This window comes from Cricetulus griseus, chromosome 3 (genome assembly GCF_003668045.3).
Source record: "Cricetulus griseus strain 17A/GY chromosome 3, alternate assembly CriGri-PICRH-1.0, whole genome shotgun sequence".
Classification (NCBI taxonomy): Eukaryota; Metazoa; Chordata; class Mammalia; order Rodentia; family Cricetidae; genus Cricetulus; species Cricetulus griseus.
Window position 1 is genome coordinate 180658001 of NC_048596.1, and position 13614 is coordinate 180671614.

General features: G+C 44.9%; 1 protein-coding gene across 1 annotated transcript in view; it reads right to left on the reverse strand.

The window, feature by feature from the left end:
- Positions 1 to 13393, reverse strand: part of Cmtm4 (CKLF like MARVEL transmembrane domain containing 4) — a 49818-nt gene extending 36425 nt beyond the window's left edge. Inside the window, exon 1 of the mRNA XM_027405740.2 lies at positions 12996 to 13393. Within this exon, the coding sequence (XP_027261541.1) occupies positions 12996 to 13181 (186 nt within the window). The 5' untranslated portion in view covers positions 13182 to 13393. The remainder of the gene's footprint in view (positions 1 to 12995) is intronic.
- Positions 13394 to 13614: the final 221 nt, after the last annotated feature.

Below are 13614 nucleotides of genomic sequence, written 5' to 3' on the forward strand. Positions count from 1 at the left end.
CTCTGTGAGTTCAAGGCCAGCCTGGTCTACAAAGGGGTCTTGAAAAGCCAAAAAATAAAAAATAGTCAGCAAGTCAATTACTTGTTTGCCTGTATGCATTTAGTCAATCATGTGGAATTGAATACACTATTATCTGCCTGTAGCAAAGAAAATACTGCAAGGGCTACATGTTTATTAATTCAAAATAAATGTTTTAAATAGTATGTCTGGAAGATAACTACCCCCTTACATGTTTGCTTAGTTGAGAACTTACTTTACTATCCGGCTTAACATCATGCTTGAGCTGTGTCTGTAAAATCAATTTCCCTATTGGATAAGTAAGACAGAAGCTACTGAAAGAAAAGCAAACAAAAAGAAACAGGCTGTTGTTAAAGTGCTTGCTGAGTCAATCCCAGCCTAAAGGGGGGGAGGGGAGCAGACATTACTGCTCCCCACAGAATGTCTAAACCAATGGCAAACAGATGGGGAAGGCAGGCATGGTGGGGCATGTCTGTAATCCCAACACTCAGGATGCTGAGACAGGAGTATTGAGAATTGGGGGCCAGCCTGAGCTATATAGGAACTCTGTCTCAGAAGAAATGAACAAAAACATACCCCCTCTGGACAACAGGCCACCTTTCCTCCCAGGAGATGCTGCTAGTGCCAGGCCTGTGGCTGGATAATAAGAGCATGCAAACTGTACTTCAGCGTCCTTTCAGCCTCAGGCGAACAACCACATAGTGCACAACCGGCTCAACTTAAAAGCAATAGCTACTTAGAGCAGGATATTGAGAAAGAGATGGCTGAGCCAGTCTGGCTAAATTCTGTATTTGTCAGGTCTGGATGCTCTACTAAGACAGTAATTGTAAATAGCTAGCTTTTCTTTCCTTTCTTTTTTTTAAAACTTGTCAGCTATGCTGATCTGGTCATTTTAAAACAAAACAAACAAGTACCCTGAAAGCTACCTATAGAACTCTGAATGGAACACAGATGTCTTGACAAACCCTGGTCCTATGGACTCCCCTGGGACTTCCTTGCAATCAGTTTTTGTTTTATGGGTTCCTAGCTTGGCAGCCCTTGGGCCTCCAAAGTCCAGGCCAACAGCTAAGGCTTTCCCAGACAGGTAGTGAAGGGGTGAGGGCAATACACGGGCATGTGTAGGACCTGCCTGACTACATTACCAAAAGCTCCTTACCATCCCACCATGCCATACTTCAGGACCCAAACACAGCCATGGGCAACAATCTATTCATTCCCTAGCCTCAATTCCACAACCATGTTCTATGAAGAATATAAATGTTTTCTGCCTCACTAGTATGCTTTTGCTTGCTAGCATAGAAGTAAAAAAAATTAAAAGGCACAATTCTATTTACCAACAGCAAGGAGTTGTTGCTACAGTTCAAACCCCCGGGGCCTCCCAGCTGTCTGTTCTAGGACATTCACTCAAGCAATCAGCCTGAGCTGGCTCAACACCAGCCCTTTAAACAACATCACAGATAAGACTTGACTTCTCATATATGGTACTTCCTAAGCTACTATGCTAAAAATGCCCAAGGCACTTCACAAATTCATCAGTCTTCCCCCAGTCATATAATGGATAATAAAGATAAGAAGGAGGCTGGGAGGTATAGTACAGCACAGGCCTTGCATATGCAAGGCCCCTACCAAAATTCACCCTTTTCTCACATCTGGCAAAAAGAAAGAATATGGTTCTTCCAAAAGCCAGACTCCTCACCTATAAGCACATACACAGACACAGACACACACACATACACACACACACACACACACACACACACACACACACACAGAGGAAGGAAGGAAGGAAGGAAGCGGCACACACAAGCTGCCCCTGTGAGATTCTAACTGTAGTCACCTTGACCCAATGTTACCACTGCTCTCATGGTCAAATATCTTTTCTTCCTGGACTTGGGACTTTTCCAAACTTCAGCAACCCAAAGGACAGAACTTGGATGAGCTGCCTAGCAGTCAGGAGTTCTCCAGTATGGACCACGAACAGAAAAAAATAGTACCTTTGCCATGTAAATGTGTATAACTTATCAACAAACCATAGGTATACCTAATTATTCAAATATATTCAGAAAGCCCAGACCAACAAGAAAGGGAAACATACAGTTCAAGCTCCTGCTTTATCATAGGACATCACAAGACACAGGTCATCAGTCAAGCAAAGAAAAACCATTAAGGGAGGGCTGGGCCGGGACAGCTGCCAGAAAAGAGGACATAGGTCCCTGCCTCACCCCAGTCCATTCACTTACAGGCCTGACAGGCTGGGGATGGGGGCCATGCAGCAGCAGTGTGCCACTGAAGCTACTGAAGGGGAACAAGGTCCTTCTAGCCAGGCTAGGGGTGGATTTACAGGGAGGGAACTTGGAAGGAAAAGAGGCTGTATCAGAGCTAGGTCAAATGAGGCAGGACCCATGGTGTTCACAATAATGGCAAATACTTACCAAGTACTGTCCACAGCTAAGGGCCAGACTGGGCATCTTCTGTTCATCCTTTGGTGGCAGGTAACCCTCTTACCTAGATTCCTGACTGTTAAGATCTCACTCAGGTCACTCGGGCCCAGCAAGGCCAGACTAAGTAAGGCTCTAAGAGCATGGTCTTAAGTACAGGCAGTGAGAATCTAATGTTAGAGATTAAAGGGACCAGGGATAAACAGGAAATCTAGAGTGGGGAGCTTGAGACCATGAAGGATGCTTGCCCAGCACTGGAGCTGCATAGGGACAATGCTTCAAGCTGGAGGAAAGGGGCAGGGACAGATGCAATCAGGAGAGCCAGTAAATATGGGTAAAAATGTAGCCCTCATAGTCCCCTTCAGAGCAGTCATCTCAGGATAAACTGAAAAATTTTGAGATGGAGTGAAAAGGTTGTTAAGTAGTTTCAGTGGAAAACTAGATCTTGTCAGAATTGAGTTTCTAAGCTCTATTACCTGATTCTATGGAACTTGTGTATCTCATGTCTCTCAACTACTTTACAACTGGTTAAATTGTATGTAACTACTTTGTTTAACTGAAAATGATTTCTGTATGGAAGACAAAAAGCCAGAGTGGTTATCTGCTGCTGTGGAATAATCCTCTGTACAATGTGACAATGTGTTGTTCTCGTTGTTAATAAAAAGCTGACCATTTGTAATTCAGGAAGAAGGAACAGGAGGTAATGATCTTTGAATTTTTCCCTTGAATAATTTGTACTGTTTTATTGATTTCCTCACTAATAAAACTGCTTATATTCTGTAGCAACCATCTTTTTAAGAAAATGCTCTAAAACTAGCAATCTTTAACCCCAGCACTCAGAGACAGAGGCAGGTGCATCTCCGTGAGGTCAAGGCCAGTCTGGTCTACAGGGAAGTACCAGAATAGCCAGGGCTGTTACACAAAGAAACCAAACAAAAACAAAAACAAAAACCTAACAATCTCATTTCAGAAAGAGCACAAACAGACATACTGGAGATGCCTGACTCTTTGAACCCCAAGGGCAGTAAGACTAATGGAGTCTCTGTTGTCACTTGCTGAAGTTTGGAAAGCAGTCTCAGGGGAGCTTTAAGAAGGCTCAGATATTGGGAGATGGAACTCAACCATAAAGCATACTATGGCATGCATGAGGCCCTGGGTTTGACTCCTAATGCCCATAAGAGCAGGTGTGTCATGATTCTTTTAAGTTACTTTGTTTATTGTTAGTGTGTGTGTGTGTGTGTGTGTGTGTGTGTGTGTGTGTGTGTGTGTGTGTGTGTGTGTGTGTGAGTGTGTGTGTGTGTTATATGTAAGGGATGCTTACATCTGCCACAGCTCTCATCCTGGAAGTCAGAATTGGAGTCTCTCCTTTCACAGTGGGATCCTAAGATTGAACTCAGGCCACCAAGCTTGTGTGAGAAGCACATTTACTGACTGAGCTGCCCCTGCTAGCACAGGCACAGCTATTTATTGATTTTTTTTTTCCGACTCTAAAGTTATGCAGACAGATCTGAGTCTCAAATTATACACACTCACAAACCCCTGGGCATGCACAGCTGATGGGGTTTTCACAAGAAGAGCCCTGGGCCCAGGTTTGGCTTTCTTCCTTCCTTCCTTCCTTCCTTCCTTCCTTCCTTCCTTCCTTCCTTCCTTTTTCTTTCTTTCTTTCCTACCTTCTTTCTTTCTTCCTCTCTCTCTCTCTCTCTCTCTCTCTCTCTCTCTCTCTCTCTTTCTTTCTTTCCTTTTCTTCCTTTCCCACTGGCACGGAAATCTTTGGGCCTTCCACTGTTTTGTATTGCTACACTGGAATCAATGGGAAACCACAAAAATGAAGGCTTCCATTGCGCCCCCATCATCAAACTGCAGTGGCAGCAAAGAAATTACCCAGAACTAGCCATCGTTTGATGAAACTGACAACCTTAGGTGTTTGTTAACTCAATTAATTCCCAAACTCAGGCAATCCTTTCAAATCACATGAATGTGACTGTGGTTGTTGAGGATGCAGCCAGGGCCCTGCTTATGTTAGGCAAGCACTCTAACACTGAACCACACCTCCAGCCTCCAGAGACAAATTCTGGACTATATCTAAGTCTGTGGCTTTCCCGGGGCTCCTGGAGCTGCTGTTCTTTGCTTTTAGTCAAGTTTTCTAAGAGCCACCATGACTCTAGCCTAACTCTTGGCTGCAAGCATATGCTCGACTCTGAGGGATACCAGAGGACCCCAGCTTGACAGATAGGAGCAACTTCCTCTCTAAACACAGTTATCAGAAAGCAAAGAACTTTAATAATAATTACATGACCCCTGGTTTTCATTTTACACTTCTCTAACTGAACAGCTTGGCAAAGCTTCCTATGGTTTCCCCAACTTTTATAAAAATCTGTTCTCTAAGCAAATGCTTCTGTTTCCCAGGAGCAGTAGATACTCTTTATTAAAAAAAAAAAAAAAAAAAAAAAAAAAAAAAAAAAAAAATTTAAAAAAGAAAAAGTCATTACATGTCATTTTATTTCCATGTTTTCTCCCCAACATTTTCCAACCAAAGCAGAGCCTGGCAGTTTATTTATAATTATACATTAATTTCCCCTTATAAGTTCCTTGGTTTAAATACCTTGACCTTATAAATTATGCTGAGTAATAATCCACATTTTTTTCTCTTTCACCACACAAATATGTATATTCATTTGCTTATTCTGTGCCTCATGATGTTCCAGGCACCTGGGACACAGCAAAAAACTTAAAACAAAAACTTATTCCTCTGGGGCTGACAAAGATTTAAGCAGGGTAAGGGAGACACAGAGTGGGGCTGTCCTCCAGGAACAGAGAGGTAAGAGAAGGGCTCTCAAGCAATAAACTGAAGAACAGAGTCAAGAGGGCATTTCCACAAAGGGGGTAAGGGCAGAGTAATAAATCCAAGCACCAAGACTAAGGTAAAAGAAAGCTAATCAACAAGCTCGTTAGTGGTACAGTCCAGCCCTGAGCCCCACCCCCAGCACCTCCAAGTCAACAGCAAAAAAACGTTAACCAAGGCTCCTGAACAACATAAAATAATTAGTATTAAAAAAACTCCAGTCAAAGGAAAGAAATATACCTTATTAGGCTTTGGTTTATATTATACTAGGCTTGAAATATAATTAGTGCGCATCCTCTCCTCCCCCTTCTGAATTCAATCCCTCATTGTTGAGAGTCTCATGCTACAGTCCTGGTAGAAAGAAGAGGGGGTAAGCAGGCTTGTGTAGATTAGAGAATATGCCAGAGGGGACGGGTGGCAACCTGTCTTTGTAACAACCCATTCTCATAGAAACTAATCCAGTCCATGAACAGAGGACTTACAGGAAAAAAAAGTAATCATCCATTTATGGTGTTCTGCATCAGGATCCAAACACTTCCCACCAGACTCCATCTCTCCACACTAGGGCACTGAATGAAAGCCACAACACATGAACTTGGGGACACACTCCAAGGATAAAGTAGCAGTCATTTGAGCAATAGGGAGAAGCAGCTGGGACTCAGGAAGGTACACACAAACCCCACCCCTGTTTCTCCTCCTGGGACTCTGAGAACTGTTGACATGCCCCAATTTCTAGTTAGGAACACAGTTCCTCCAGGGCTGTCATGAAAAAATAGACTGAGCCTGGCAACTCAAGGGATGGCATAAGCTGCGAGTCTCTGTAGTATAGATAAGCACAGTGGCAACCAGAGACATACAGAGACCTCACATATGTTATGGGACATGTTTAAGGAGTCTGTTTTTTGTGGTGTTTAGAAATGTGAGACGGGGGGCTGGAGTGATGGCTCAGAGGTTAAGAACACTGACTGCTCTTCCAGAGGTCCTGAGTTCAATTCCCAGCAACCATATAGTGGCTCACAACCATCTGTAATGAGATCCGGTGCCCTCTTCTGGCCCGCAAGCAGAACACTGTATACATAATCAATAAATAAAATCTTAAAAAAAAAAAAAGAAAGAAAAATAAATGAAAGAAAGAAAGGAAGAAATGAAATGAAATGTGAGACAGTTACTCTTCGAAGTACTAAGAGCACTCCTGGAAATTTAACAACAAAAACCAGTAACAATTCAAAAGAAGCATCCAGGCTACTCATCAGGACATTTACTGATGTGGTCATACTAACAAGCAAACCACCACAAAAAAACCTAGAACCCAGTACTATGGACTTTGTACAAAGGTAATTATACAGCCTTTCAAAACCAGAAGTTCCAGAATGGGAAAGATGGTTCACAAGCATGAGGACTAAAGTCTGGCTCCTTAACATATAAATGCCAGCTAGAGCAGTGGTGTGGCTCCAAATAGAGTGCTTGCCTACCATGTAAATACCAGGTGGGTGTAATCCCTGCACTAAGAGGCAGGGGAGGGGGGGGTTCAAAAGCAAACACTCTAACTAGACTAGCCACATTGGTGGTGAATATCTTTAGTCCTAAAACCAAAACAGAACAAATCACTAAACTAAAATCAAGTTTCAAAGTTACAGAGTTTGAGTCCTTTCAAATAGAAGGTTTTCATTAGCTTGAGTATTATCAGCTACAAATATAGAATGTTTTGTTTTTAATGGGAAAATGTATTTTGTTCTTGTGCCCAGGCCAGCCTAGAAATTGATATGTAGACCAGGCTTGCCTCAAACTCAGAGATCTGCCTGCCTCTGCCTCCTAAGTAATAGGATTAAAGACTGCTATACCATGCCTTGCAGGAAAATGTATTGAAAACAAAAAATGCAAGCTTCAAGTTCAGTATTAGCTAAGTCATTTTCCCCAAGGGCCTACAAATTATAAAGGACAGTAAAGGGAGAATTACAGATTACAGCAGATGTTAACTTTAAAATTAATGTGCAATAAGGTAGAGCTGGTACCAGCTGGTTACTTTAAATTTCTGTTTTTTGTTTGTTTGTTTGTTTGTTTGTTTGTTTGTTTAATATTTGTGTTGCCCAGCGGTAGTGGTGGCGCACCGCCTTCAATTCCAGCACTCGGGAGGCAGAGGCAAGTGAATATCGGAGTTCAAGGCCAGCCTGGTCTACAGAGTGAGTTCCAGGACAGGCTCCAAAACTACAGAGAAACCCTGTCTTGAAAAACCAAATAAATAAATAAAATATTTGTGTTGAGATGTATACAGACAGTTATATGTATATGTGAGATGCATGTGCACATTTGTGCGCTTGTGTGTGGAGGCCAGAGGTCAACTTGGAGTATCTGAGACAGGGTCTCTCACTTGCCTGATACTTGCAGATTAGGCTGGCTAGTCAGGGAGCACCAAAGATGAGACACCTCTTAAATTCGGGGAATACCAGTGTACATCACCATACCCAGGTATTTGTTTTGACTTTTTAAGTGATCTCTGAGTAGTTTTGCTCACACTCAAGCCCTTGGGCTTTCACATTATTCCAGTAGTTTATTTGAAGAGAAAATACTTGCATGTAGTATAAAATTCAAAAGCTACAGGGAGATATATAGTGAAAAATGTCTCCCTGCTACTCAAGGCCTCAGTCACCCATTTCTCTAACTTAGAGATAGAAAGATCAGAGATACAGCTGTCTTGGTCTAATCACACTACTATAACAAAGTACCCCAGATTGGCTAAGATAATAAACAATAAAAACGTATTGCTTGCTGCTCTGGAAGCAGCAAAGTCCAAGACCAAGGTATTAGCAGATTTTGTTTCCAGTGAGAGCCTATTTCCTACAGTTGGCACCTTCTATCCACCAACATATAATGGAGGAGGCAACAGTGAACTAACACCATTTCTGAGGACTAAGCTCTCAGGACTTTCCAAAACTTAATCCTTTTTTTTTTTTTTTTTTTTTTTTAAGCCCAGGCTATCCTCAAATTCCTTATCCTCTTGCCTCAGCCTCTCCAGTGCTGAGATTAAGTGAGTACCACACCACTTCACCCAGCTAAAGCTCTGCCTCTTAACAATTGGATTCCAGTATATGAACTAGGACGGGGGAGCAGGGTTCAGATCACAGCAAGTAGTTTGGAACAGGAATGACAATGAGCACAGGGCTTTGCAGATCTATAGTGGCCAAACATGAAAAGCAACTTTTAAGATTCTTGTGCATGATAAAGAAAACACAAAGTCCATTCCCTAAGGAAACTTCCTCTCACCCCACCCAACATGCAAACACCTTTGCCTATCACCACCTGGAGCCACACTGGCTTACCACAACAATTTTAGATTCAGCTTTTCCCCATACAAAAATCTTGCTGATAGCCAGGCAGTGGTGGCACCTGCCTTTAATCCCAGCACTCAGGAGGCAGAGGCAGGAGGATCTCTGATTCCAAGGCCAGCCGGGTCGACAGAGCAAGTTCCAAGACAACCAGGACTATACAGAAAAACCCTGTCTCCAAAAGAGAAAAAAGGGTATCTTGCTGGCTTTTCGGTAGGTATGAAGACAACAGCTTTCCAGTCCATCATATAGCATGTCCATCCATTTATTTAGGTCACCTATGATTTCTTTCTCCAATGATTTGTAGTTTTAAGAATGGAGATCTATGTATTTTGGTAGCTTTTCTTACAAGTACTTCATTCCTTTCTAAGTTAGCAACTGTTTTTGTTATTTTTCTTTTCTCTTTTGGTGAGACAACTTCACTCTTCAGCACAGGCTAGCATCAAGTTCATGGTGACCTACCCACCTCAGCCTCCAAATACTGGGATTACTTACAGGTGTGAGCCACCATACCAGGATTTTTAAAAACTTGAATTTCTAATAATTTATTGATAGAATACAGAAATATGGTTTATTTTTACATGTTGATCTTACATCTGATAATCCTGCTAATTCACTTATTAATTCTAGCTTTTCTGCATATTGCCAGATAATTATCCACTCATCCACACCCTCTCACCTATTGACCCACCCACCCACCTACCCATCCATCCATCCATCATCCATCCACCCATCCAAGTTTGTACCTGTTAGAGCTTTCAGTATGCTGCTGAATATGAGCTACACACAGGTATCACTTCCTGGCTCCCGTCTTGGGAAAAGCATTTGTTCCTTCCCACTTAAGTGGGAAGTTAGCTACAGGGTTTTCATAGTCCGTCTTTTCCAGGATGAAGTTCCCTTTTCTTCCAAGTTTGTAGACAATGTTTATCAGAGGGTGAATTCGGGGTCGGTGAAAAGGATCAGTGGGTAAAGGTGCTTGTACCTGATGATGGAAGCCTCAAGATCTTCATTCTATCCCTGGAGCCCACACAAAGGTAGAGGAGGAACCAGCTCCACAGAGTCATCTTCTCACCTCCACACCAATGTGCACTGAGAGCTGGGGCTTGCCAATTAAGCTAGCTGACCAGCAAGCTCCAGGGATTTGCCTGCCTCTGCCTCTCCAGTGCTGGGTTTACAAGCACAGCCACCATACTCAGCTTTTTACATGGGGGCTAAGGATTAAACACTTGTCCTCAAGCCTGTGAGGTGAGTATTTTACTGATAGTTATCTCCCCAGCCCTGGTGCCGGGTCTTTAAAACAGCTCTCCAAAAGATACCTTCTAATATAACTGTGGGATCTGGGACTGATGAGCTCTGCACAGTAGCTACAGCCAGTGTTTATCAGAATTGAAGTTGTGTAAGTGTAGCTGTTTTGTGCTACATATAGTTTCTTTATGTTCCCATTGGGCTTTAGTGAAAATCCAGGTGTGGTTTTGTCTGCTTTACCATCACATCCCACACATCTCAAGAGTTTGATAAAACAATCACTGGCTGTGCTGACTGGCTTGAGGTTACACACTGACAAGGCTGCCCATCAAGTAAAAGATTTTACAATACCCAGCCCCGAAATGCAAATATTCAGATTTGCCTGAGTCACCTAAGAAAGCACCTTAGGTTACTTTAACTCCTTAATTCCTACAATTCCTAAAATGTTCAATTAGTCATTTTCCCTTGTATTCTATTACTGGGGAAAAGGGTGAGGCAGGGTTTAGAGATTCCAAAGATCTGGAGGTAAAGTTTACTCTCTCGCTCTTTTAAGCGAAGTACTCTTGGTACTACTCTTCTTCCAGTTATGACAAAGTCTAAACTGCCAGCACCCATCTAAAGGTTTTCTACATTTTAAAAAAAAATGTGTTTATGTGTGTGAGTGTCTGTGTGAGTATGTGCCACCCAGGAGATGGCATCAGATCCCCCTGAGCTAGAGTTCCAAGCATCTGTGAGACACCAGACCTGGGTACTAGAACTAAACCCAAGTCCTCTAGAAGAATAGCACTGGATCTTCATTAGCAAGTCATCTCTCCAGCTTACTGTGTGAGGTTTCTAACACCAAAATATGTTCAAGAGGATCACCTGGGGAATCTGGTTAAAACTTAAAAGTTTCAGAAGGTCTGAATCGCCTGACTCTGCAGAGGCCTAGGGTGGTAGTAATGCTGGACTCAAGTGTGTTGGAAAAGCAAGGATCTATAGATTTCCTTAGGCCTCACATCACAATGTTTATAAATTCATAAAACTTCTGTTTTGTTTTCCAAGACAAGGTTTCTCTGTGTAACAGCCCTAGCTGTCTTGGAACTCACTTTGTAGACCAGGCTGGCCTAGAACTCAGAGATCTGCCTGCCCCTGCCTCTGCTGGGATTAAAGGCATGTATGTACCACCATGCTCAGCAATATACTAACAAAAAGCCAAATTTTACTAAAGTAAAGGAATTAGTACTTTCTTGTTTATTTTTCCAGTTTAAATTTAAAGTCTAACTTTATGCAGTTTGTTTTGTTTTATTGTTTTATTTATTTTGAGGGAAGACAGAGCCCTAATAGAGAAGCCAAAGGCACAGGACCATCAAACTGCCACATCATTCAAGTGGCCTTTCCATCACTTGCCAGTGCAGAATCTACAGAAGAGACACATAGCAGTTAGGAGAGATTTTAAAAACTGGGCCCTAAGTTCCTTCCACATAAAAAGTAAATTCTACCACACAACCACACCTTTGCAAGGGGGTAAACACTGAGTTCAGCTCCTGCTCCTATTCACAGAGATGGCAAAGTCCAGCAGTGAACTGATAACCAATGTTCAGTACAAACCACTCCATCTCCGATCTGAGGGGCAAGTTAAGAGGCAAGTTCTATTTACTTTCAAAGGCCTAGTGAGTAAACTAAGCAAGGTCCTAGGCCTTGCAGTCCACAGGGCTCCAAGTTCAGCCCTGCCCCCCTTTTTTTTTTTTTGACTCACTTCTGATGATTATCTGTACTGTACTCACCATTAGCTAGTTAGCTTCATCTTTTAAAACAGAATTACACACTCCCCACACCTATATTCTCTTCACTAACAGCAATAGCTAACACAGAAGCAATACATCCTTGAGAACATCCCAGATTACTGGATTAAGATTGGTTTAAAATTTAAACATAGACAATTTCTCTCCCTATTTCTCATTAAAACCCCCCAAAACTATGAATCAGAAGACCAAGCCTTCCACACATAAGAGAGAAAACCCTCCATGATTCTGCAACCTACAAACGCTGGGACTTTATTTAAAGGGTGTCTGTCCACACATGATTTTTCTCCCAAAAAAGGCTAATGCATGCACTCAGCTAAGCACAACAGGACCAATGCTCCCTGAAAGAAAATGCATATATGTTACAGTTCTGTGCAAATGGCTTCTCTGTCTGGCTGGGAAGTCTATAAAATGTTGAGGCCTTAATGGAAGGCTACCAGTGACAGTGAGTAAGAGGGATACCAAGATTTTTCTAAACTGGACCATGCCCTGTTCACAACAGAGATAAAACAATACTCAGACAGACCTGCTACAAAAACCACAAAACAGAAACAGAACTCACAAGTCCTTAAACCAAATACTCTGGAGGCTAAAATAATAAAATAAGACCACTCTGAGAAATGTGCTCTAGTATGCCTAAGTCCAACAGAAAGTCCTTCGTATCTGTCATCTCCCATACTGGTCGTCCTCCCAAAGTGACTTAACTCTGGGTACCAATTGGGCAGTCCCAACCATTGCTGAGTCGAGGACTACGGGACGCTAAGGAGGGATCAAACGTCCGCAGTAAAGACAGGAGGCTTTATGGGTAGATCTGGACTCCCCCACTGCATCTGGGCTACATGCCTCCATTCAACAAATATTTATTGAGCGTCCACCATCTGCTGGGCACCCTGCTAAGGGCCAGGGAGGAAACCATGCCACAGTCCCTGGCCTCTGTTAGCAGAGAACCGTCTGGGGTTACACGAACCGGAAAACCTGCCACAAGTTGCTAAGCACAGTAGTAGCCAGGGGGTGGCACGGCCCTCGCAACCGGCTCCGCGCACCAAGCTCCTCGAGGAAGCAGGGAGAGCACAGGTAGGCCCCGGTGCAGGTGTGCAGATACTAGGAACCCCCGAGGCTTCCAAGCTGCAGAGAGCAGGCTCCTGAGGAGGGCGCGGTCCCCAGAGGAGCAGGGACCGCAGCCCGAGGTCCTCCGAGTGTGGGGTGCGCGGGGCGGGGGCCGCGCAGCCCGGACTTGACTCTGGCCCACCGGGCCTGCCCCCCGTGGCCGGGTGTGGGGAAGGGAGGCGCGGGCTAGGCCGCCGACCCACCCGCCCGTATACCTGGAGCCCCGCCCGACACCTACCACTTGGGCGACCTTGAGGCGGCCGAGCGCGCCGCGCAGGTAGTCGGGGTCGCAGCGCAGGCCGGCCAGCCCGCGGCGCTGGCTCACCGGTTCGGTGGTGGGCTGGTACGGGCTGCTGGCGCCCGAGATCATGGAGGTGCTCGAGGCCTCGCCCTCGAAGCCGTCCAGCTCCTCGCCGCCCCGCATGCTGCCGCCCCGCGCGGCCCGTTCCCCCAGCGCCAGGAGCGGGCAGACTCAGTGCGGTCACCGCATCTCCCTCGCCTGACCACCCCGCCGCCGCCTCTGCGCCCGCCGCCCGCTGCGGCCGCGGCTCGGTCCGCTGGGGCTCGGCTCCCGCCGCCTCGGCAGCGGAAAGGGAGGGAGGCGGGAGCGGGCGCCGAGGGAAGGAGGCGGGAGCCGCGCGCCGGCCCGGAGGGGGCGGAGACTGCGGCCGGCGCGGGGAGGGGCGGGGCGCTGAGGGCTAGGGGCGGGGGTCGTCCAGGAGAGGAGGGGCGTTGCAGGCTGGGGCGGGGCCGGTGGCCTTGGTCACGCCCCCACCACGCCCTCACCTGCTGGGCATCTGGCTTGGGATCCAGTGGTCTCCTGCTCCCTTGGCTAGAAAAGGACCAGCCAAGCAAAA